General features: G+C 56.9%; 10 protein-coding genes across 10 annotated transcripts; 3 read left to right on the top strand and 7 right to left on the bottom strand.

The window, feature by feature from the left end:
- Nucleotides 1–121: 121 nt before the first annotated feature.
- Nucleotides 122–1,902, top strand: KRP23_13706 (uncharacterized protein; the record flags this gene model as incomplete). Its single annotated transcript, XM_067884452.1, has 3 exons — nucleotides 122–245; nucleotides 319–1,674; nucleotides 1,805–1,902. 3 exons carry the CDS (start codon nucleotides 122–124, stop codon nucleotides 1,900–1,902), a joined length of 1,578 nt encoding a protein of 525 aa, XP_067738469.1.
- A 1,905-nt stretch (nucleotides 1,903–3,807) lies between these two features.
- On the bottom strand, nucleotides 3,808–5,278 carry KRP23_13705 (putative vacuolar membrane protein; the record flags this gene model as incomplete). Its single annotated transcript, XM_067884451.1, has 4 exons — nucleotides 3,808–4,710; nucleotides 4,782–4,838; nucleotides 4,917–4,966; nucleotides 5,041–5,278. 4 exons carry the CDS (start codon nucleotides 5,276–5,278, stop codon nucleotides 3,808–3,810), a joined length of 1,248 nt encoding a protein of 415 aa, XP_067738468.1.
- A 781-nt stretch (nucleotides 5,279–6,059) lies between these two features.
- On the top strand, nucleotides 6,060–9,038 carry KRP23_13704 (uncharacterized protein; the record flags this gene model as incomplete). Its single annotated transcript, XM_067884450.1, has 3 exons — nucleotides 6,060–7,384; nucleotides 7,457–7,548; nucleotides 7,618–9,038. 3 exons carry the CDS (start codon nucleotides 6,060–6,062, stop codon nucleotides 9,036–9,038), a joined length of 2,838 nt encoding a protein of 945 aa, XP_067738467.1.
- An 85-nt stretch (nucleotides 9,039–9,123) lies between these two features.
- KRP23_13703 (putative vacuolar membrane protein) lies at nucleotides 9,124–10,468 on the bottom strand (the record flags this gene model as incomplete). Its single annotated transcript, XM_067884449.1, has 4 exons — nucleotides 9,124–10,020; nucleotides 10,084–10,134; nucleotides 10,199–10,248; nucleotides 10,324–10,468. 4 exons carry the CDS (start codon nucleotides 10,466–10,468, stop codon nucleotides 9,124–9,126), a joined length of 1,143 nt encoding a protein of 380 aa, XP_067738466.1.
- A 256-nt stretch (nucleotides 10,469–10,724) lies between these two features.
- KRP23_13702 (uncharacterized protein) lies at nucleotides 10,725–11,876 on the bottom strand (the record flags this gene model as incomplete). Its single annotated transcript, XM_067884448.1, has 1 exon — nucleotides 10,725–11,876. One exon carries the CDS (start codon nucleotides 11,874–11,876, stop codon nucleotides 10,725–10,727), a length of 1,152 nt encoding a protein of 383 aa, XP_067738465.1.
- Nucleotides 11,877–12,161: 285 nt separating this feature from the next.
- Nucleotides 12,162–13,250, bottom strand: KRP23_13701 (uncharacterized protein; the record flags this gene model as incomplete). The annotated part of the gene is made up of 1 exon (XM_067884447.1): nucleotides 12,162–13,250. One exon carries the CDS (start codon nucleotides 13,248–13,250, stop codon nucleotides 12,162–12,164), a length of 1,089 nt encoding a protein of 362 aa, XP_067738464.1.
- Nucleotides 13,251–14,346: 1,096 nt separating this feature from the next.
- On the top strand, nucleotides 14,347–14,772 carry KRP23_13700 (uncharacterized protein; the record flags this gene model as incomplete). Its single annotated transcript, XM_067884446.1, has 1 exon — nucleotides 14,347–14,772. The coding sequence occupies one exon, from the start codon at nucleotides 14,347–14,349 to the stop codon at nucleotides 14,770–14,772; it is 426 nt and encodes a 141-aa protein (XP_067738463.1).
- Nucleotides 14,773–15,139: 367 nt separating this feature from the next.
- Nucleotides 15,140–15,520, bottom strand: KRP23_13699 (uncharacterized protein; the record flags this gene model as incomplete). The annotated part of the gene is made up of 1 exon (XM_067884445.1): nucleotides 15,140–15,520. One exon carries the CDS (start codon nucleotides 15,518–15,520, stop codon nucleotides 15,140–15,142), a length of 381 nt encoding a protein of 126 aa, XP_067738462.1.
- Nucleotides 15,521–16,790: 1,270 nt separating this feature from the next.
- Nucleotides 16,791–17,435, bottom strand: KRP23_13698 (uncharacterized protein; the record flags this gene model as incomplete). The annotated part of the gene is made up of 1 exon (XM_067884444.1): nucleotides 16,791–17,435. One exon carries the CDS (start codon nucleotides 17,433–17,435, stop codon nucleotides 16,791–16,793), a length of 645 nt encoding a protein of 214 aa, XP_067738461.1.
- Nucleotides 17,436–18,603: 1,168 nt separating this feature from the next.
- On the bottom strand, nucleotides 18,604–20,839 carry KRP23_13697 (Sodium/glucose cotransporter 5; the record flags this gene model as incomplete). Its single annotated transcript, XM_067884443.1, has 4 exons — nucleotides 18,604–19,039; nucleotides 19,118–20,108; nucleotides 20,187–20,299; nucleotides 20,364–20,839. 4 exons carry the CDS (start codon nucleotides 20,837–20,839, stop codon nucleotides 18,604–18,606), a joined length of 2,016 nt encoding a protein of 671 aa, XP_067738460.1.
- Nucleotides 20,840–21,631: the final 792 nt, after the last annotated feature.

The following is a 21,631-nucleotide window of genomic DNA, read 5'->3' as shown; positions in this document are numbered from 1 at the left end:
GATACATGCAGCGATCACTTCGATTTACATTCACTCTGTGTATGCTCTTGGAGAGGACGCGACTGGCCTCGCTTTTGAAACTTTTCTTTGAAGGCAAAAAGCCTCAGCCAACAGCCCCGACATGGCAGCCTCCGTGCGCGACACCAACAAGCGGGCACGCGTGGCGTCCGCGGGCGAGCTGGAGACGCAGCACAAGAAGAAGACGGAGACGCCGCCGCCCGCCTCGTCCTCCGCGCTCGCCTACGGTACGCAGCGAAGTGATGCCGAATAATTTACGAATTCTTATCGCTTCTAATAATTTTTTTATTATTACTTTAGAAATGTGGAGTAATAAAGAGGAGAAGAGCCCGTTCCCGGCGAACGCAGCTCAGCAGGACGTGGAGGACGAAGGAGGCGGCGACCCGCCCGATATTACGGTGGAGCTGGCAGCTATTGCGGCCAAGAACGAACAGCTGCAGATGAGTGTGGCGTCGCTGAAGTGTAAGTTTTCTCTGCGGGATGAGGAGACGCACGAGCTGCTGCTGGGGCTGGGAGCGCTCAACGCCGTGGCGAACGAGCTGTCGACGCTGCAGAAGGACTATCAGGAACGGTCGACGAAGAACGCGGCGCTGATTCAGGAATCGCTCGTGCAGATCTCCAACTGCTCGGCGCAGGTGGACACGCTAAAGCGCTGCCGGGGACTCACGGCCACGCAGCTGCAGAATTTCAGGCACGAGTGTACTCAGGAGATGAACAGGTTGGTCTCGAGGCTGGGAGACCTCGCGGAGAGCGCGTATCAGGAACCAGAGCCGTTTGACGGAGACGACGTGTTGTGCGCCGATGTGCGGATGGTTGAGAATCGACAGCAGGTCCAGCGGCTAAAGGATGAGGTTTGCCAGTACAGAACGCAGATTATTGAGGAAGGGTCAGTTGCTTCGTGCAAAAGCGTGTCGGGGCCTACCCAGCAGGATACAACGGACCGGATAAATCTAGCGCTAACGCAGCTGGACGAACTTCATGCTGAGATGTTTCAGCTTAAGCAGAACCTAGTACAGGAGAACCAGTCCTTCCGACGGCATCTGGAGGATCTCGTATCGCGGCAAATGGCTAACATTCGAGAAGTGCAGGATAACGAGACGGAGCGTGTACACGAGGAAATGGACGAGATTCGGTCAGGCATGTGCGGGATCCTCAAAGATATGCATCGACTAAAGGAACGGACGAAATACCTAGTGCCGAGTATGGCACGTGTAGGTCCTAGGATGCCACGAAGTAACCCCAATGGATCGCTACTACAGTCAAGGGTGCTTGGAATGAATAGTGTCGATCAGAATGAGGATCGCCAACCGGGTGCCCCACAGTCGAACCCTCAAAACACCGGATATTCGATGACTATGGCTGCTCGCCAATGCCAAGATGGATTCCCACATTACGAGCATGGCTTTGAAGATGATGGCTACTGCCCTGGGGTGATGCCGAGCCGAATGGAAGCTCGTTATACACTCCCAGGCCGGCCTCGCAGCCCCGGATCCAGCAACTCTAGCCCAGGCCATTCGGACGACGAGAACTGGCGGATGTTTCCTCCGGAGGACGCCGACGCCCCTGCTACTGGCCAACGTGCCGCACAGCCCTGCGGAAGCCCACACTACTCCTCGCGCTCATCTAGCCTGTCAGGCCGCCTCAGCGTCTACGGAGGTACGAGACCAATTCCTTTTGCATGTGTACAGGTCGTCCCTCGTGACCCACAGCTGGCACGAGGACGACCGTTGAATATGGGCTCCAATTGGAGGTATATTAACGTTATAGGTTGTGCCCGTCTTCGTAGAGGAGCATGCGGTACCGAATGAGCCGTCGGCGGAGCAATTCGAGCGACGGCTTCTGGAACAACACCGATTATTCTGGATTGGCGAAGGTGCAGGATAGCTAAGCTGTCCCACTTCGTAGCAACCGACCTTCGTTTCACTCCATGCCAGTCAACCGAACGACCACAACAAGTGAAGCAAGGCAATAACCACATGGTTGTGCGAACGCCACTTAGCTACGGACACATGCTCACCAACGAAGGAATGCTGAGGCATGTGCATGATTCTACGGTCGGTCAGCTACGAGTCCCTGGTCGCCCATTTATATTAACCAGAGCTCAATCGACAGAAAGGCGAGAACAGAGGCAAACGAGATGGTATCCAACCCGATCAACGTCCAATTTGTAACCTGGAGGATCGGTGCAAAACCGAGAAGAAGGAATGCGGTCGCGAGCAGAATGTGTGTGTAGCTGCGCACATCGCGAACAGTGAACAGTGAACGAAAGAAGGCAGCGAAAGAGTGGAGCTTGTCAGTTTAGATCATTTCTATCCTGCCGCCGCTAGCAACGCAGCTGCTGTAGACTCATGAAGGAATCTGCTGCAGCGCATACGAGCCTACAGCAAAATATCTGCGATGAAGCGAATATACTGTTTTGGCCGATCTGCGGTTGAATAAAGAATGTCGTTGCAACAGAGCCAGCTAAGTGAAAGGATCTAGTATTATCCAACTTGGCGGTCAGCTATTGACTAAATTAATGAGCGTTTTCCATCTCCAGAGTTGTCGGTTTTGTTCCAGCAACCCCTTGGCTTTCCACGATGGCGCATTGCGTACGAAGGACTTCCGGATATGTCTTGTGTTTTGTCAGGTGGTGATATACCCACACCAGTTTGAATCGCGCAATATCGTGTTGGAAGACTGCATTCTCTGCCGGGTTTTACAATTGTACGTGGAAGTTTGAAGGTATTCGTGCAGAGGGTGGAGCCTCCATCGTCATGCCATGGAAAATGTCGGAAGCAAGTACCAGTATTATGCTGTTGACGAAATAGTTCGTGGCCGCACATGATGGAAGAGCGTTTTAATCGTTGTGAAATCAAAATGTGCGTCGGATGCAGCCAAGCTGACAGAATCCCTCGATGCTTGTGGCGTGCATAGGGATAATCTTTACACAATTTGATGGACCTCGTTTTCGTCGACAGCACCACCGTTCAGTAACACTTCTCCCTGCAGCCACAAGTTCCACCACCGTTGCCTGGAAGAGCAGTCGAAAGGGTGCAAAGGCCGTTATGCTGAGCCATGTTGTCCTGCTTTCCACACATTTGTAGCCGCGGTAGCCCTGCATCAGAGACACCAGCGATTGTCGTCAGTAACTACGACAATGGAGCGCCAAGTGTGATCACGGATTCAAACTCTGGCCGAGAAACGTAGCTGGATATTTACTTTTGAGTTTAGCTGAGTAGTAACACCAGCTTCGGTAATTGTGATCAATCGCCGACACTAGCACTTTTGGTGGGTAAATAATCTTGGGTGTTTGCTGGTCAAACTCAGTCGATGCTGTTGCTACATGCGGTGCATCACAAAATTCTGGCGAAAGGCTCAACTTGGCTGTTAGTCATAGCATTATGGACAACTCGACAAGACCTTGTGGCTGGCTACCTTGGGTTAGTTCTCTGACGAGCTACATGTAGTCTTCCTCGGCTCGACCGTGACTGCAAGTTGAATATGCTCGCGGACAGTAAGACGTTAACAGGAAACGCGAACGATGCGGTGAACTCAACCAGCTCGAACGCGTAAGAGAGTGCAGATTGTACCTGTATTGTGGTTGTTGCGACGGATCCTCCGCCAACTAAGTAAAAGGATCAGCTTCGTCGCTTTAGTAAGATCCAAGATACTTCGAAGTAGTTCCTGCTCGAATTCCGTACAGCTTCACTATAAACCCAAAACGCGTGAACGACTAACTTCTTCGCTGGCCGTCCATTATCCTCTTGACGATAAGTTTATCGCACAAAGCAGAGCACCCTCGTGGCTTTACACCATTTGTGCTTTCTCATTCGGCTCGTGAGTCGTGGTATGGTGTGATGGTGGCTTCGTCGAGCTGAGTTCTAGGATCAAAAACCCGGTCATTACCAACGCTGAGCCGACAATGCACTGCCACGTGAACGACGCGTGATGAATCAACGTGTCCATGAGTCCCGACAACGGGATCGTGAGCATGAACCCGACACTGGTCTCCAGCGGCGACGTCCAGCAGACAGCAAACGTCAGGAAGATGAAGTTGGTGACAAACATCACAATGGCAATCGCCAGCATGACATTTCCTTCGGCTGTAGGCGGGAACCCGATGGGCTCGTACAGCGAGGGGAACGGACAGTGCGCGAAGAAAATGGTGCCGACGAACCAGGCTGGAATTGTGAACATGCCGCTCATCCCCATCATGATCATCAGGGTGGAGGTGTCGTTGATATCTGCCCCCGCAGTGAGAGCCACGGACACGTTGTAGCCCGCGTTCAAAACGGCCGAAGTGACCATCATGAGTCCTCCGACCACGCTGGGGTTGCCAATGCCTCCTGCATCATCTCCGCCCTGGTACAACACCACCATCGTGACGCCGATAAACGCCATGAGGACGCCAAAGAGCTTCTTCGCGGACACTTTCTCGTGCAGAAGGCAGATGGAGAAGCAGTACACGAAAAGCGGCGAGCTGTTGAAGATGGCAGCACCCGCTGCGACCGTCAAGATCTGCAGCGACGAGAACCAAAAGTAGTCTGCCACGAGGTAGAACAGGCCAAGGAAGGCGGACATGCGCAGAAGTTTCGGGAGCGGGACGATGGAGTGGCGCTGGAGCACACTGGTGATGTTGAATCCAGCGTGTCGGTCCTCAGTGGTGCCGCAGATACGGTAGTAGGTGAAAATGAGCGGCAGTAGCAGAACCTGTTCACAGCCAAGCCGCACCAGTCAGTGACAAGAACAACGAGAGAAGGCTTCATGAAGATGTAGTTTACCGGTGCTGCGTGACTGAAGCACATGACGAAGAAGGGCTTCTTGAAATTCACTGCCGTCTGAGCAGCAACAGAAGATCAGAACCAATGATCGGATGAGACACAGTTGAAGGAAGCAACGTGAGTTTGGTGGAGTACCTGGAGGTATTGCACGGCTTCAGCTTGGAAAATGTTTGTCCAGATGACCACTGCAGCAGCAGCAAGAGTGGAAAAGGTTAGTATCTCCGTCGATCCCTCCTCTGATTTGGTACTTTGAACGCACCGAAGAGCGCAAGAAGTCCGACGTGTTTCGTGTGGAAGTATTCTTTGGTCTCCTTCTCCAGCTCGTCGCCTTCTTCATCAAGCAGCTTGGTGTGCTCGTTAGGCACAGACCTGGTCACCGGCACAACTCCAGTCCTGCGTGACATCCTTACTGGGGTGTGAGCGCTGGACTCGTCTGCCAAAGTTTCGTCCCAGTGAAGGGCCGTGCCGTCTCGAGTGCTTTGGCGGTGCGAATCCATTGCGTCGTCCCGAGCAGATTTGCAAATGAAGTTGGCTGCGTCCAACTCGCTCGCGCTCACGAAGAGTTCAACCACGCGATTTTGGGTTGCTGGCGACCACAGACTAATCCTACGACTCGTTTATGAGCTCACACGACCTGGAAACAAAGGTGAATCTGCTTCTGGTGATCGCGGACACTGAGTTATGCCTGCCAATGCAATCGTCGTGCGTTGCAGCAAGGCGAGCAGCACGAGTTGCGGCATGAGCTGCTGGACGTCGCTATCGCGGCCACGTAGTACGTCCTTCCTCGTTCTGATACCTTTTCGAGGACCGGTGCTGCCATCTTTGATGACGACGAACACTACCCCACTCATCAAAGTAAACCCTCGTCGAGATCGGAGCATGGCATAAAGAACAACTTGCCACTACATCCCGATTGCTACGCCACTCCGATCAGTTTCTAGTGGCCATCATTGAACTGCAGTGATGGAATCTTTGCCGAGCGGAGATCAGCACACAGAGCTCTTGTTGTTCTTGTGCACGACAGCGGAGGTGGTGGCCACTGGTTCTCTTGCTGCAACCGACGACGAGAAGGTCGGCGGTGCAGTGACTTCCATCCGTTTCCCCTTGCCCAGCGCAGAATCCCGATCGCACGTCTTCAAACTTTCACTCGGTTGAAATGCCTGTAACACGCTGGAACCTGCCTTCAACGTGCTCACACGTCACATATTTCATGTGCGCCACACCGCGGATTCCGCCCCTGTCAGTACAAGCTGTACGATCCGCCACCTTCGACCAAACATGGCGACGGTGCGCACGGCAGCGCCGCGCGGCCCCGAGCCGGGCAACAAGCGCAAGCGCAAGCGCCTGAGCAAGTCCAAGAGCTCTTCTGCGCCCGCGTCCCCTTCTGGCGTGGACGCGCAGCTGCAGACGCTCGAGAACTGGCACCGCGCGCTCACCGTCGACGTGCGCGAGCTGCGGCGCGAGGGCGCGCGCGTGCGCCTCGAGCTGGAGAAAGTGGACGACACGGCCGAGGCTGCCGTGGAGAAGGCGGAGAGCTGCGCTGCGCAGGCGAAGGCGGCCACGCAGGCCCGGGACGCGGCGCAGCAGCGTGAGGACAAGCTCAGCAAGAAGCTCGCGACCATGGACAAGAAGCTGGAGACGCTGCGCCGCTGCAGCATCAACGAGGAGTTGTTGATGACGCAGCTCACGGGGTTGCAGGAACAGTACGAGACGGAGCTGGCCAAGGTGAAGGATGCACACGACGCAGCGCTGCAGAACCAGCAGACGCAGCTGGACGCCGTCCTGGCCAAGATACAGGAGGACGCCACGCACAAGAAGCAGCTGGAGAAGACGCTGCAGAGCCTCAAGAATGAGAACACCAGGCTCAGCCACAAGCTTACGCAGACGGTCACGCGGCAGGACGTCGCTGGTTTGCAGGATCAGCTACAGACGCTGGAGAGAGACGGACAGGAGGAGGACGGACGCACAAGAGCAGATCTGAACGCCTTCGAGGATAAACTGGCAGAGGTGGACAGGAGGTTCGTGGACGTGGACAGGAACCTGGCGGACGTGAAAGCGAGAGCGGCGGCTCAGGCACCCCTGGCCCCGTTGCCGCCGCCGCCTCTTCCGCTTCCGCGTGACTTGGTGCGGCATGGGGACCTTTCGGTGATTCATGACGAGTTGCGACGTGTGAATCGGGATTTGCGGACTGCCGCGGTCGACTTTGCCTCGTTGACCAAGCGGATGGATGACCACAGGGGCCAGCAGGAGCAGTATGTGGAGTCGAGGCTGCAGGAGCTCAGCAAGCAGTTGTTTGATGCGCTGAGTCACGATTCGCGCCTGCATGTGAACGAGATTAGTCGGCTGAAGGATGCTGTGTTCGATCTGCAGAGCGACCACCGAGAATTTGGCCAGAGGATGAGGCGACTGGAAGACGACGTGCAGAAAGTGACTACAGCTAGAGCACCGCCGAGGTCACCACCACGAGACCGCGCGGGGCCCGCCTGGCGACACGGGCAGGATCAGCCACCGATATTACCAACGCCGCCGCCACCTGTGCATCGAAACCATCGAGAAAGACCGTCGCGCTATGAACCACCTCCACCAGCCCAAGATCAAATCAGGTGGGTGCCACGGAGGCGGAGTAGAAGTCGGAGTCCACCTCGTCGGCCGTCGTGGGGTGCTGCTGGTAGTAGCTCATCGCGCAGCGATTCTGGCTTGACGTCGGCTCAAAGTGACCGCCGTCATCAGCGCGAGGGCCAAGGATACAATCCTGACAGAAGCAACGGTGGGGATGCTGCTTCGGCGAGAAATAACGTCACGGAACTCTCTGATTCATCGCCTTCTCTACCTGTAGGCAACGTGCACGGAAATGTCAGAGAGGTTGACGAGGGACAAGCGAACATGCCATTTCGCCGTAGCCGCCAGCCACGCCGGACACCAGAAGTTATTGTTATTGAAGAGGATGATGATGACGATGACGATGAGGAGGAGGAAGAGGAAGAGAATGCCGAGCAAGGAGATCGTGTTGCGGAGGGAGGAGAGAACGGAGACGAGGCGGAGGATGCAGCACCGAGTAGAGCCCCTCCGGATGTAGTTTTGGACGAGGAAGAAGCGTCGCAAGAAGCTGACGTCACGATGGTGGCCCCACCTGACAGCTCCAATACCGACCCCGTAGAATCAGCCGATCACTTGGAGAAAGAAGCAGACCTACGAACGGGCTTTTTGCTGTACTTTTGCTTGGGTGGCGCCCCCGATCTTGGAGCCCAGTGGACCAATTGTTTTTCTCAATTGAGGGCTGATGAGTGCGTGGAAATGCCTCGCGCGCTAAGTTTCCAGCGTCGATACGGCATTCTGCAAAACTTTCCTGTTTACTTGACGCAGTGCATTCTTCAAGCTGTGATTCTGAATGGACAAAATGTGCCGGAAGGGAACGATTCCGTGGCTTCTCGGCCAACTGGAGCACTGAGTGTTTCCAGCCTTCATGCCACGTTTGACGAGGTGGTGAAGGCTATTCATCTTTCGTGGGCCGAAGCATTAATCGAACACTTGTCCAAGCTAGCTAACACCATTGACGACTTGGCTTCACAGAAGTTGCAGCTGTCGATTAATCCAGCGGCGCTATCTAGTTCCGCGGATAAAGACGAGATCATTTACGAGTGGAGCCGTCGACAAGAGTCTGTCATGTGGATTCTGGCACGGAAACTTCATTACGGCTCGTTCGTGCCGTCGATGAAGTGCAACGTGGACGCGTCCCCGGCAGTGTATCTGTTCACTACGATGTTTGATGTGCGGACGGTGACGAGCGTATGCCCTCAATTCGGGACGTTTCGCTTGAATGCTTTCGGAGCGAAGCTTATGGCGTATCTCTGGGACCAGACGCTCAAGAAGCTGCCGTACGTATTTTTCGCGGACTGGTCGTGGCTTGATGATCAATCGACCAAGCAGAAGCTGCCAGCGTTGGGATTCTGCCACTTGTTGGCAAGCATCCTGCTATGGAACAGCGCGATTGATCACCATAGTCTGACGAATCGCAGTGTCTACGCTGCTGCAGTGAAGCACTTGCTACCCAAGCTTGCCGTGGGCGGGCAGCGTGTTCACGGATCCGAAGCCGCCGAAGCCAGCTTTCTGCTTCTTGGCGAATGCGAGTCAACTCGCATTGAGTTGTGGGATCTCGACAGCAAGTTCGCCTCTATCCTTGGACTGGACGGCTTCTTCGAAGTCATGGAGGCCATTCAGAACAACATGCTCGCTGTAGCAGGAGCCCGTAGCTCTTAACTTGATGTGTATTACTTTGAGGTAGTATCGTACCAAACACTAATCGCACCTCACTTGATTTTCCGTGCTAGCTCGCCGTCGTCTATCAGGCCCAAGCTGACACGTGATGGCGTTCTTCGTGTGGTGGCGAGGTCTTCTTCTTCGTGCTGCACTCAAGGATGCCAAAGCCCGCCATGACCAGGATTGACCCGACGATGCACTCCCACGAGAAGACCGTGTGGTGCAGGACGGTGTCCATGAGGCCCGACAGCGGGATGGTCAGCATGCACCCGACACTCGTTTCCAGGGGCGACGTCCAGCACACCGCCAAAGGCAGGAACGCACAGAATACGACCGTCAGAGACCCGCTGAGAAGCAGCAAGAGCACGCCTTCTGTCGTCCCGGGGAACGCGAGCGACTCCTGCAACCACGACAAGGGGCTTTCAGCCAAGAAGAAGGTGCCCAGTAACCACGGCGGGAACGCGAACAGCCCACACAGCCCGGCCATTGTGAGCAGCGTTGAGGTGTCGGTGATGTCTTCGCCGACAGCGACTTGCAGAGCAACTTGGTACGCAGCGTACAGAGCTGACGAGATAATGGTCGAGATCCCGGCGATGATGGTCGTGGTTTCCATCGTGCCGAAGTCGCTGCCGTCTTGGAACATGACGACGAGCGTCACGCCTGCAAAGGCGGTGAACACGCCGAAGATCTTCTTCAAGTTGAGGTGTTCGTTCAAGAAGCAGACCGACAAGCAGTAGACGAAAAGAGGAGACGCGTTGGAAATCGCAACCCCCGCTGCCACGCTCACGGTCGAGAGCGCTGCATACCAAAAGAAGTCCGACACGAGGTAGAGGAGGCTCAAGGACGCCGAAATTTGCACCAGTTTGGGCAACGGGATCACGGAATGGCGCTGCAGTATTCCAACAAAGTCAGCGCCAGCGTAGCGGTCTGCAGTGGTCCCGTACACCTTGTTGTAGCCGACGACGAGAGGCAGCAGCACGATCTACAAGGCGCCAACCATGTGAGGATGGATCCGGTGACCCGTTGAGATGGAAGCCAGACTTACCGGCGCTGCGTGGTTGAAACACGCAAGGAAGAACGGTTTGTTGAAGGAAGCCTGCGGATTGTGAATACCAGGGGTTAGCTGAGTGTGTCCTGCAGGATCGGAGATTCTACGTTACCTGGAGCGACTGCGATGCTTCAGCTTGCAAGACCCACGACCAGATGAGTGCTGACCAACACAAGAGCGCATCAATGAGCTTGATTCGAGTCGTATTGGCACTTCAACATGCAAGTTCGTTCGTACCGGAAAGCGCAACGAAGCTCGCGTACTTGGTGGGGCGAGATTGCTTGGCCTCCTTCTTCAGGTCCACGTCGGGGTCGAGCAGCTTCGTGGTCTCTGTTGGAGCAGACCAGGAAGCGGCTGGAGCCACGACATTCACTCGAGTCATCTAGGTCGGAGGTGTCGGTCGGCCGCTGCGAATACCAGAATGGTGAAATGCGTGCCGCGCTGTAGGAGCTGTAGGAACTTTCGTGCGCCGAGCCAAAGGACCTCGAATGGACTCGGCAGCCTTTCATGGCGAAACGACCGAATCGGAGCCGCCACGTCGAGCGCGTAGGTGGCCTAAGTGTTCGGGAAGGAAGTCGTTGGCAAAGGATGACCGTCACGGAGTGAATTGCAAGTTAGAGTTCATTAATTCACGTGATTTAAACGACGTGCGAGGGCGCACTAGGTGCCGGGCGATTTGGAGGTGTTCCAGGGTCGGAGACGCGGTACTCCTGCGGCCGGGCGGTCGTCGGAACGATGTCCGAGATCTGGTAGTCGTGCTCGCGCTGTTGGTACTGCGGTTGCACCAAGGAATTGTCCACCGCGTAGCTCTGCGGCTGGCTTGCGTTCTGGTGGGTGGGCTGTTGAGTTTGCAAGTCTTCCCACTGCACCTGGTTGGACGTCGGGTAGCGCTGCTGTGGCTGGTACTGGGGATACTGAGTCTGCACGCCGGGTGTGCCCATGTTGGCGTACTGCACCCGGGCCGGAGTCATGCCATTGTGGCGGGGCAGCATATCCTCGGAGCCGCGACGGTCGAGCGTGTGGTAGTCCACGTCCTTGCCTGTGAACCGGAACTGAACGACCATCGAGAGACCGAAGACCACGAGCGTGCCGATGAGGTATCCCCACCACGCCCCGGGGATGGAGTACACGAGGTCACCGCTGGAATTGTACGTCCTGAAGCGCTCCAGGTCGTTGAAAGTCGGGTAGTTCCCTGCGAAGTAGCCGATGCCCCAAAACAACAGGAAGGCTCCCACAAAACTCGTGCCTGCGATGAGCGCCGGCTTCTGCAGCCAGAGAGCTACAGCGCCACCGACAACGGCGAACAGAGCGACGAGCACAATGAGCACCGTGGCCGGATGAGACGGAGCGAACTTGTACCCGAACGACGTGTTGATGAGGATGCCGAGCGCTGCGCCAGCCACCGCGCCACCGAAGAAGACACCGACCCAGTAGAGGTACATGCAGATGTACCCCACGAGGATACCTCCCAGGACGAAGGCGATCCACGAGGCCGTGAGCACCCACGTCTCGTCCTTGAAGACCTTCTCGAAAATGACGGCGATGACGACGCCTCCGCCCAGGAAACCCAGCGCGTACACTGTCGTCTGCCACAGTCGGTACCCAGCCACAGCCAGCAGGGCACCCACCAGCAGCGCTCCGACGGCCAAGATGACGCCGTTGACGTCCATGCCGTCGCTCGAGTCGAAGATGGTTTTCACCGTCTCGGTAGTGTCGCCGTCCGAGATGGCGAAAACATGTTGCGTGAATTGCAGCCACAGCAGCGCTACTACCACCTTGGACGTTGCCATACTGGAGACTTTGGTGATTGACAGCTTGTGCTCCAGGAAGGATATTGAAGACTGAAGAGTCAGTAGTGGTGCTCGACATTGTGTACATTTTCCCGAGACACCTGTCCAACGTACCGCTGGGTATTGATAGTGAAAATCCAGGAGATCTGCTGCGGTGCGACAGCAGGATAATCTCGATGCTTATGCTTCAGGAATGGATGCAAGCGTTTATATTACTAGGCCGCACGAATACATATCCAATAGTGAAGGTGCAAGTCCTCTCTGCCCGATGGCATAGACGACTGCCTAGGCTGCTGCATGGCCCGAGGGTTTGCTGATGGCGTGGCTCTCAGTCTTACCGCCGTGGTCGTAGCCGCGCGCCGTCTTCTTGATCTGCACGCTCATGCCCAGGAGGAAGAGCACGACCATGCCGGCAATGTACCCCCACCAGGCGTCCGGGATGTTGTAGACCCAGTCGCCATTGGCCTTCTGCGAGCGGAACTGCTTGAGGTCGGCGCCGTTCGGGTAGTCGCCGGCGAAGTAGCCGACGCCCCAGACGCACACAGTGGCGCCGACAATGGCTGTGGTCGTGATGAGCACGGGCTTCTCGAGCTTGAGCGCCAGCAGGCCGCCCACGATGCCCAGCACCACGGCCAGGACGACAAGCACCACGTCCGGGTTGTTCGGGTAGATCTTGGCCCCCACGGACGTGTTGAGCGTGAAGGCGAGCATGACGCCGCCCGCCGCGCCCGTGAGGAAGATGCTGGCGCTGTAGAGCATGAGCACCACGACGCCGGCAATGAGGCCGCCAATGCCGAAGCCGATCCACGAGGCGGTGGGCATCCAGCTCATGCTGGCGAAGGCGGTTTCGACGATGCCGGCCACAAAGAGGCCGCCGATGATGAAGGCACAGCAGAAGACCGTCGGGCGGAAGAGGCGGTAGCCCGCGAGGCACACGATACCGCCGCCCAGGATGGCGATGGCCGCCAGCACGGCTGGCCCCACCTTGAGCTGCTTGGCCGAGCTTAGCAGCTCCGTAACGCCCTCGAGCGAGCTCGAACTGTCGTCCGACATGTCCGAGAAGCTGCCGCTGCTGCTGCCGCTGCCCACGACGGCCATGGCGCAGAGCTGCAGCAGCGCCACAGCCAGCAGGTTCTTGAGCAGGTACGCGCTCGTCATGACAATGGATGCGGGTCGAGTACGCAAGGCAGAGGCGAAAGCGCGAATGAGACCATGGGTGGCCCATAACGGAATGTAACGGCTCAAGACCTGATTTGGATCGTCGCACTTAGGCGGATTTGAGTGCACTTTTGAGAACTTGTCGATGGGTGAAGGCGCAGCTGCAGCTGTGAACTGGTTGGCGGCAGTGTTGTCGGCGACAACAATGGGCTGCATGTAGAGCTACTAGACACTTGAGGTCTCCGTAGGCGGCGGCCGGTGGAGGTGGCGAAGAGCTCAGTTTGCAGGTTGCCTGTCTGCTGCTCAGGAGTCCCGAGTCAGGAGACTTGACGGTCAAATTGATCGCATTGCTCGACTGGCGAAGATCTCGTTCTCAGCAATGTCCGCCGGACCGCTGTTGGCCGGAGGATTTGCCATTGCTTCGTGTGCCGCGACGGCGCTTTACTCGCTGCCAACTCCGACGTCGAAGTTACCGTAAGGTAAGACAAACATCCGCAAGCCTCGCACAGAAAGCTGACCTGCGCAGCTTACGGCAATGGAAGTGAAAGTACAGCAGTCCTAGCCACCACCGCGCTATTGCGGCTATCAAGCTTCGTCACGCAGTCTGCCCTTGGGAATCGTCCGTGACGTGTGCACACTTGATTAAACTAGGCTTGGTCGAACAGCAACATCACGATGCCTATTAACAACAGTCAGACCAGCGTCTGCTTGCTTGTGCAGTCTGCCGCATGCTTCAGCTCAGCGCGGCCGCGTTGCAGCCAGGTAAGAACGCCGCGTTGGATGGTATGCCTGGAAGTTCCAGGGCATTCGACGCGTTTAGGTCAGCATGGAAATGGCAGCTTGCTTGCCTTGCCATTCGCGCTGCTCTTCCACGATCGCATAAGCCCAGTCCCAGCAGCGAAATGATATCCGATTCCCTCTGATACCGAATTTCTGTCCTCCGCTTTACCAGTGGTTTAATAACCTTTGTAAATGTATTATACTGGGTAATTCGATGGCTTTGACAAGTTGCAGCACCCGCAAGCGGACGCTTCGACGCCAAAGTCGCGACTGTGCAACGACTCAAGTCGGAGCCAGTACGGACGTCGACAGAAGGGGGCAGGGGCAGGTGGCGGTCGTTTAGTGACGGGCCTTTGTGTCTGAGTATGGCGCTCGAAAAGGAGCGAGAACGAGAGCGACGAGAGGGAAAGAGAGTGAGCGCTCCCGTTCCGTTCTTGGCTCTTGGGTTTCTGCCATTCTTGTTCGCCCCCGCCCCCCACCGCAAGCCAAGCCCCCGAGGCCTCGACGCCCCGGACTCTCTCCCCACACAAACATGAAGGCGACCAAGTGCGTGCGGTGGTCCACCGTGACCGTGTACGAGTTCGGCGTGGCGCTAGGCGGCAGTGCCGTGCCCCGCCGCGGGGGCCCGTCCATCGGCCTGGCGCGCGAGCCGCAGCAGGTCTGGAGCACGACGCTGGACAAGGTGCGGCACTGCGGGGACCTGGCGCTCACCAAGCCTGGCTCCTCCTGCTCTGCCACCGACGCCGAGCTCAAGGAGAGCGCCGAATGCAGACAGCAGCGCAAACGCCGCGTACAACGCGCCCGTCGCGTGCGTTGGCTCAAGCCGCTGGAGCGCATCACGATGCTGACCAAGGCCGGCTGTAGCGAGGAGCGCATCTACCGCATGATGATGGAGAGCTCGGATATCGCCATGTCCAGGAGGCTCTGCGTCTCGATGCAGCGGCAAGTGGCCGCATGAAGGACGAGGCGCAAGTTCTGGCGCCCAGCGAGCCGAATAGACGCAAAACCCAGTAGAGTAAGGATGAATGAACGACTATTTACCGAGTACGGAGGTCTAGTTGGTGCCGCTGGGCATCGGTTCGTATTGTTATCGCCACAGTGAGACTCGTTCAAAGCCTCCAGGATGTTGCTCAAGCTGCAGCACTCGGTAAGTTGGCAGCCTGGCAGTCATTTCCTTCGCGGCAACATGCCAACGTAACTAGTCATTACACGTCCGCCGCAAGCGCTCGCTCACTAAATTCTCATAAATTATCTTGTACAATACGGTCTTCGCCTCTGCTCGTCGGTTCGATCCGTGTCGGCCTTCATCTTCTGTGGGCGACAACTCACGCCGCGCACTGGAGCGAAGCCACGCGCAGACTCAGACGCCGCGACTGGGCGATGCTGGACGATTCCATGAGCATGCGGTAGATGCGCTCCTCGCTGTAGCCGGCCTTCTCCAGCATCACGATGCGCTCCAGCGGCTTGAGCCAGCGCACGCGTCTCCGATGCCGATGCGCCTGCCTGCTCTGCGCCTGTAGTCGAAGCGCTGCCTCCTCCGTCGCCAACTCGCGCTGCGCCGCGTCCACGGACGTGCTCCACACGCTTTGGGGGGCGCCCGTGAGCCCCACCGCCGGCCCGCCGCGTCGAGGCACGGCGCTGCCGCCCATGCCCACTGGGAACTCGTACACCGTGACGGTCGACCAGCGCACGCTCTTGATCGCCATGGCTGCGGGCGGGTGGATCTGGAAGCGGGAAGTGGAGAAAGCCCAGAAGGCGCCCAAGCCGAGGGTTCCAGCGTCCCCCACCCGCCCGCCGCTTGCTGCCTGCCACCCGCTGGCTTGCGTTCACTCGCCACTACCTCGCGCCGCCATGCGATGATTTGGTGGATCCCGTCCGCCGCCGTCCCCTTACAAACGCCAAGTGCGCGACCTGTGTGCCAGCCAGAGCGCGGTTCAACGTCGTCCACTGCCGCGTCCGCCCGCCAGCGGACGTATCGCGTAATCTGAATATCCGGCGCAGAGCCGTGACGAGCACGGCAAATGGCTTCAAGACAGCGACACCGCCGAGCGCGCGCTTCACCCAGCACGGGCTGCATTGGGCTGCATGCCTTGCTGCATGCCTTGCTGCATCGGTCTGCACTGCGGTGTGCAGCAGACCCTTGGCCGTTTTCAGTCATGGTGTCGATGGGGCCAACAGATCCCGTCCAGAAGCAGCATGATGCCAGCTGGCGACGCGCTCGAAAAGCTCGGGGTCAAATGCCGAGATGTGGTGCATAAAGACGTGAAAATGAAATCACTTGCTGGGCACGTTGGCTGGCGGCAATCATGCCATGCAGGCTGCATTGCAGCAGCACTACCGGCGCCAACTATCGCTGGCAGTGCCTGTGGAAACCAAGTGTGCTATATGCCCGTCACTCTAACGCCTTCTAGGTCAATATTTCTGCCGAAACGCCGTCCACTCCCTGGAGATAGCGGCCTCCGAACCGAAATTAGAACCCGCCCCCTACTTCAAGCGACATACTTGTACTAAAATGCAGGCAGGCCAGTGCGAAGCGTCCTCGCGCGAGCAAGATCCTCGCTGCAAGTACGTCCGGCCCGATATTCCTGGCTCAATGGACGAATGCCATTTACTGCTGCAGCGAGTGGTGGTGGTCTCCGCTTTTGAATAAGGGGGAATAAGGTTCCGGTGGCTGACTGGATACTGGCCCTGGCAGCGACATTACCGACGGACATGTCGTCGTGGCTTCAAATGGGGAACGCGGCGCTGGCAGAGACCACGAGATCACCCCCGCTGACAACTCGAATATTTTTCATGCATGCAGCTTGTATTGATAGCGATATCCTATAATAAAGATCAAATAACTTAAGCTCTTCCTCGCTCACACGGCAGTCCGTCGATCAACGCCTTTCCGACGACGCGTTGTAAGTACGCCAAGCACGGGGAATCCGTATCCTGGGTGCGCTGGTGGTCACTTGCTTGGTTACATCGGTCGAGTTACACGTAGTTGACTGGGATCATGTGCGGGTGGTTGAGGAACGAGGTGGAGGGGGAGCACGGGCGCTCCAGCACCGGGCGGGGCGACTCGAGCCTCTGCTGCTGCCGTCGTTGCCTCCTGGCCTCTTTCCTCTCGGCGATGTCCTCTACGAGCGTTCTCCGGCGCGAGCAGTTGATGATGCTCGCTTCCCGGGAGAACCGTAGGATCATGCCATCGCTCACGCCCGCGTTCTCCAGCAACCGCACGCGCTCCTCGGGCGTGAAGCGGTGCACGCCTTCGACACACTCGGCCATGTGGCCAACCTTCGTGGTCCAAGTGAACTCGGGCTTGTCGCTCAGGCCGATGGACGGACCGCCCTTGCCGGGCACCGAGCTGCCGCCGAGACCCACGCCGAACTCGTGGATGGTGATGGTGGACCAGCGCAGGCGCTTCTTCGTCTTCTCGGGGGACGCCTCGTCCTCGCTCGCGATGGACGTGCTGCGCTGGCGCTTCAAGCGTCGCTCGGGTGAGGCAGGCGCAGTGGCGGTCGAGGTGGCTTCAGCGCGGGTGGAGGAGCTCTTGGGCGTCGCAGAGGGAACCTGGAGCTGCTGGTGGAGGGGGACGTCGTCCCCTTCGTAGACGTCTGCTACGTCTTTGGGTGCCATGGCTTTCTCTGTGGTGAGGAGTGGGGAGAAGGTTGGGGAGCGTTGCTGCTGCTGTGCTTCGCTTGGTGGTCGGTCCGCGCTTCGGGTTGTGCTGCTTCGCTGCGCCGCTGGCTGTTTTGACTCTGGTTTGTTTTGGGATGTGACTCCCTTGTATCTGGTGCAGTGGACGGCGGGCGGACGTCACGCCCGTCTGATGCGCACTTGACTGCAATTCGCCCGGTTTTCGTCCGCCGAGCGGACCGAACCCCAATCACCGTCCGCTCTGGCGCCGCCAACCAGCACACCACCATCGGGACTCGCGACAGCGACTGACTAACAGCCCACACAGCACGAGGACTGCAGACACTACAGTACCAGCTAGTCTGCAAGGCGGAGACGCTCGCTGCTTGCAGCATTGGCAGCGACCTGGCGCGCTAACTGCTCACTCGCTGATGTGTATGTCCGCTTGGGTCCCGCCTAGTGCAATGGGTACAGCGTACCAGTTCGCTGGTCGTGTCTTTGTGGAGCAGGTAGTAGCAGCCTTGCAGTCAGCGCGGACTGCGGATGGCACTGGGCATCGAGGCAATGCATGGCTCACTGCTGCTTCAAAGTATAGTAGTTGCTGCCCGCCGCGTTAGCTGTCCACTGGATTGGTCGACCGGCTGTCTCGCTCGTTGTGAGCGCCGCGAGTCATTGACCTGAACTGTCTTTTTGAGCGGGTCCAATCGTGAGATCGGTGAAATGCCGCAGCTTGGCGTTCGCCACTCGCGCGTCTTTCGGGCGGTTAGTTACACACGAAGCAACTTTGCCTCTCGCCTCTCGTCCGCTGGGCTGGACGCTACACCGCAACCTGCACTGCAATGCAGACTCGTTACTGCCTTTAGTTTGGGGTCTTAGTCGGGGCCAGTGCCTCCGCTCGTGGGGCTGCACACACGCGCAACTGTCCACAGCGGATACTTTCACTCAACGCAAGCTAGTCTGGACGCTAGAGCGACCAACATGTACGCGCAGTGTGCGTGCGAGGCCAGATACTTTTCCGCCATCCGACAACAGCAGACGAGCTGCTGTCGCGCATTGTTGTGTGTCACCGACACGAATGAAACGATGCAGGTGTCGATCGTAAAGTATCTTCAATTATTGCGTGAAAACATTTTGAAAAATGGCACGCCTTGCACTTTGAGGTTCATGCTTACGCGGGGCCCAGCAGCGAGGCGTTCATGTCCTCCTTGCGGAGACCCACAGGGCGGTCTTTCAGCTTCACGTACCACTTGAAATAGATAAGGGGAAGCGTGACGACCAGCACGCCTGCAAGCACGAGGCTCTGCGTCCACGCCTTGGCCACGACGCTCACCGCGAGGATGTACAGCGCCAACTGCGCGATGACAATCAGTCCCGTGCACGCCAAATCGGCATGGTTCTCCGAGTCGATTTCGGAGATCACCTCCTGCGTGAAGCAGATGTGCTTGATTTTGTGCCAGGCACCTGGTGGCCGAGCAAAGCGGTAGAACCGCCGAAGTACTTTGTCAGACTCGGGTCGCGTCAGGAGGCACACGGTAACAGAGATGGCGCCGGAAATCGACGACGTGATCACGAAGGCTCGGAACTCCTCGAGAAGCGGGGCGAAGCTGTATAACGCATTGGAGAAACAACATAGTCAGTTCCGTGTAGGTCCCAGACAAAGCTGAACACCCACGAAAACGTACATGAAAATGGCGAACGCTGCGATGTACCCCGAGCAAATTCCAAACAGGCAGCTATACGCATTGAAGCGTGACCAGTACCAGGAAAAGAAGAATGGCCATATGAGACCTCCTGCCATGGCAATGGTCATGAAACCCCAAATGCGGTTGATTGTGCTCACATCTAGCGAAAGAAAGAGACCAGCCAACATCACAAATGCGGACGACAGGCGAGCGTGCCACAATAGCTGCCTCTCAGACGCCTTCTGGTTGATGAGCGCCTGGTAGATATCCACGGTCCAGTACGATGATGAACTGTTGATGGTCGTGTCGAACGTGGTAAGTGCTGCCGCTAACAGCGACGCCAGCACAAAGCCCTTCAGGCCAACGGGTAGCACCTTGTCAATCACGATCGGTACCACACGCTCCGGGCCCACCACCACGCCCACATGCTGCATCGAGTAATGGATACCCATCACAGCAATGCCACCGCTGAAAGCCCATCGCAGACTCAGGAACAGCATGGCCAGGAACGTCTGCGATCGCACTTCACGCTCCGACTTGGTTGCGAGCACGGTTTGGAGACCAGAACCACCTGGACCGGACGCAGAGCGCATCATTTGCAGCAACGAATACGAGATCAGAATGAGACTGAACGAGTTGTACATGGAGTAGGAGGCCTCATCAGGTAAGTCAAGCGAGCTCGGCGGCACTGCAGATACCCACGCACTTCGCGTGGTGTTCACTTGGATGTACTTGGGCTCGTCCCGTATCGATTTCCCTGGAAGAAACACCGAGAACTGGTCTGGGAGCTGTACCATGAAGCCCATGACAGCAACGATGATGAACGAAGTGAAGATGAACACACTCTGGTACACGTCAGTGTACACAACAGTGGAGTAGCCGGATGCGACAGTGTACAGCATCGCCACCACCATCAACAGAGCCGCCGCCCAGAACTCCGACGGCAGCCCGCCCCACTCTGGCAGCTTCACAAACTCTGTGAAGAATTTTCCTGTTATCACCACATGAAACACGATTCCTTAATGTGAACCACCAAGCCACTATACGCATCAACAAAATCGCTGCTCACCTCCACCCACGGCAAAATACGTGGTTGCAAGTACACCACTTGTCAAAGATGTAACCGCGATGGTGGTTCGAAGCAGCACAGCGTCCAATCGAGTGCCAAAGCGAAATTTGATCCTGCATCCATTGAACAGCACTACGTGAGCACAAAGTACGCTCGCCTCCTCCTGCCTCGACGCACCATTCCCCTCTCGTCTTGACCGGACAGCGACGTGACAGTTTGCCAGTGTACGCCAACTGAAAAGCCAGGAACAGACACAGACCGCCGCGGATCTCGATGTACATGCCCTTGACGCCCAGCGCGTAGACCAGCGCCGTATTGATCATCGTGCCGGAGATGTCGATATACGAGCTCACATCGGCCACCGCCAGCGCGTACCAAGGGATGCGACGTCCCCCGAGGTAATATTCCTCGAGAACGTGGTCGTTATTGGCCGGTTTGTGGTTGTGAGAGGCGTTTGTGTGGTCTCGGGCTCCAGCGTCTACCAGCGCCTGGTGGTGCAGACGCGTCAGACGGAGCTTCTCTCTCGCGCGTTGCTCCCGGAAAGTGAAGAAGAGACCCACGAACAACACAGAGGACAGGTAGCCCACGCACAGCGCCAGGTCCAGCGAGCCGAGCGCCACCACGGGGCTCATGTCTACTCCAGGGAACTCCATGGTCAACTGAGATCGGTTTTGGAGGGGATACCATGTGGTTATAAATATGGTACAGTGTACCGCTGAAAAGATTACGCCGGCGAAATGCTTAGTCTGGGGGTGGGCTTGAAGTTGTGCTTGAAGCTGCACTTTGGCGGGTACGAGCGCAAAGTTCACTGGCTGTGGAAGTAGTGATCCTAACAAAATTCAATGGTTGTGGAAGTAGTGATCCTAACAGTGGTCGAATTGATCTTCGCAGCGGTGATTCAACATTCGTTTTTTTTATTGCGTGGTGGGACGAACCACTGCAGTCTCCAATTCACGTGGTCGCAAGAACGACAAAAACAATATAAAAATCAAGGATTCTAGGATAAAAATAAGACCCTCTCGGTACGCTATCAAATAGAAACACAACGTTGCGTTGCCACACGATTCTGTAAGAATGACATGGTGCACTGAATGCCTGGTTCTTCGTTAGGATAATTTCGACCAGAGTCCTCACTTCTCTTCTCATGTGATAGAGCTAGGTTAGCAACTGCTTGTCGTTGAAGCCTAGCAAAATTGTGAAAATTTCCTTTGTGATTCTGGATGGCACCTGATTGGGCGACCGGAGCGTACCCCAGGTACACTGGGGTACGTCTCATTAACACTGCGACGTGTGCCGTGCTAGTGTTTGTAAGTGGACGAGAGGCGGTGAGGTGGGCGAAGAGGAGAAACAAAGAAGACGAAGAGAACGCTGGCGTGAATTTTGAGCGCGGTGAAGCAGTGTAACCTCTGCCGTCGTGCCTTGTCAAACGTGCTTGCCTTGTGTCT

The sequence above is a fragment of the Phytophthora ramorum genome, assembly GCF_020800215.1.
Source record: "Phytophthora ramorum isolate Pr-102 chromosome Unknown Phyram_PR-102_s0018, whole genome shotgun sequence".
NCBI lineage: Eukaryota > Oomycota > Peronosporomycetes > Peronosporales > Peronosporaceae > Phytophthora > Phytophthora ramorum.
Note: the sequence above shows the minus strand (reverse complement) of the source record. Positions and strands in the feature narration are given on the sequence as shown.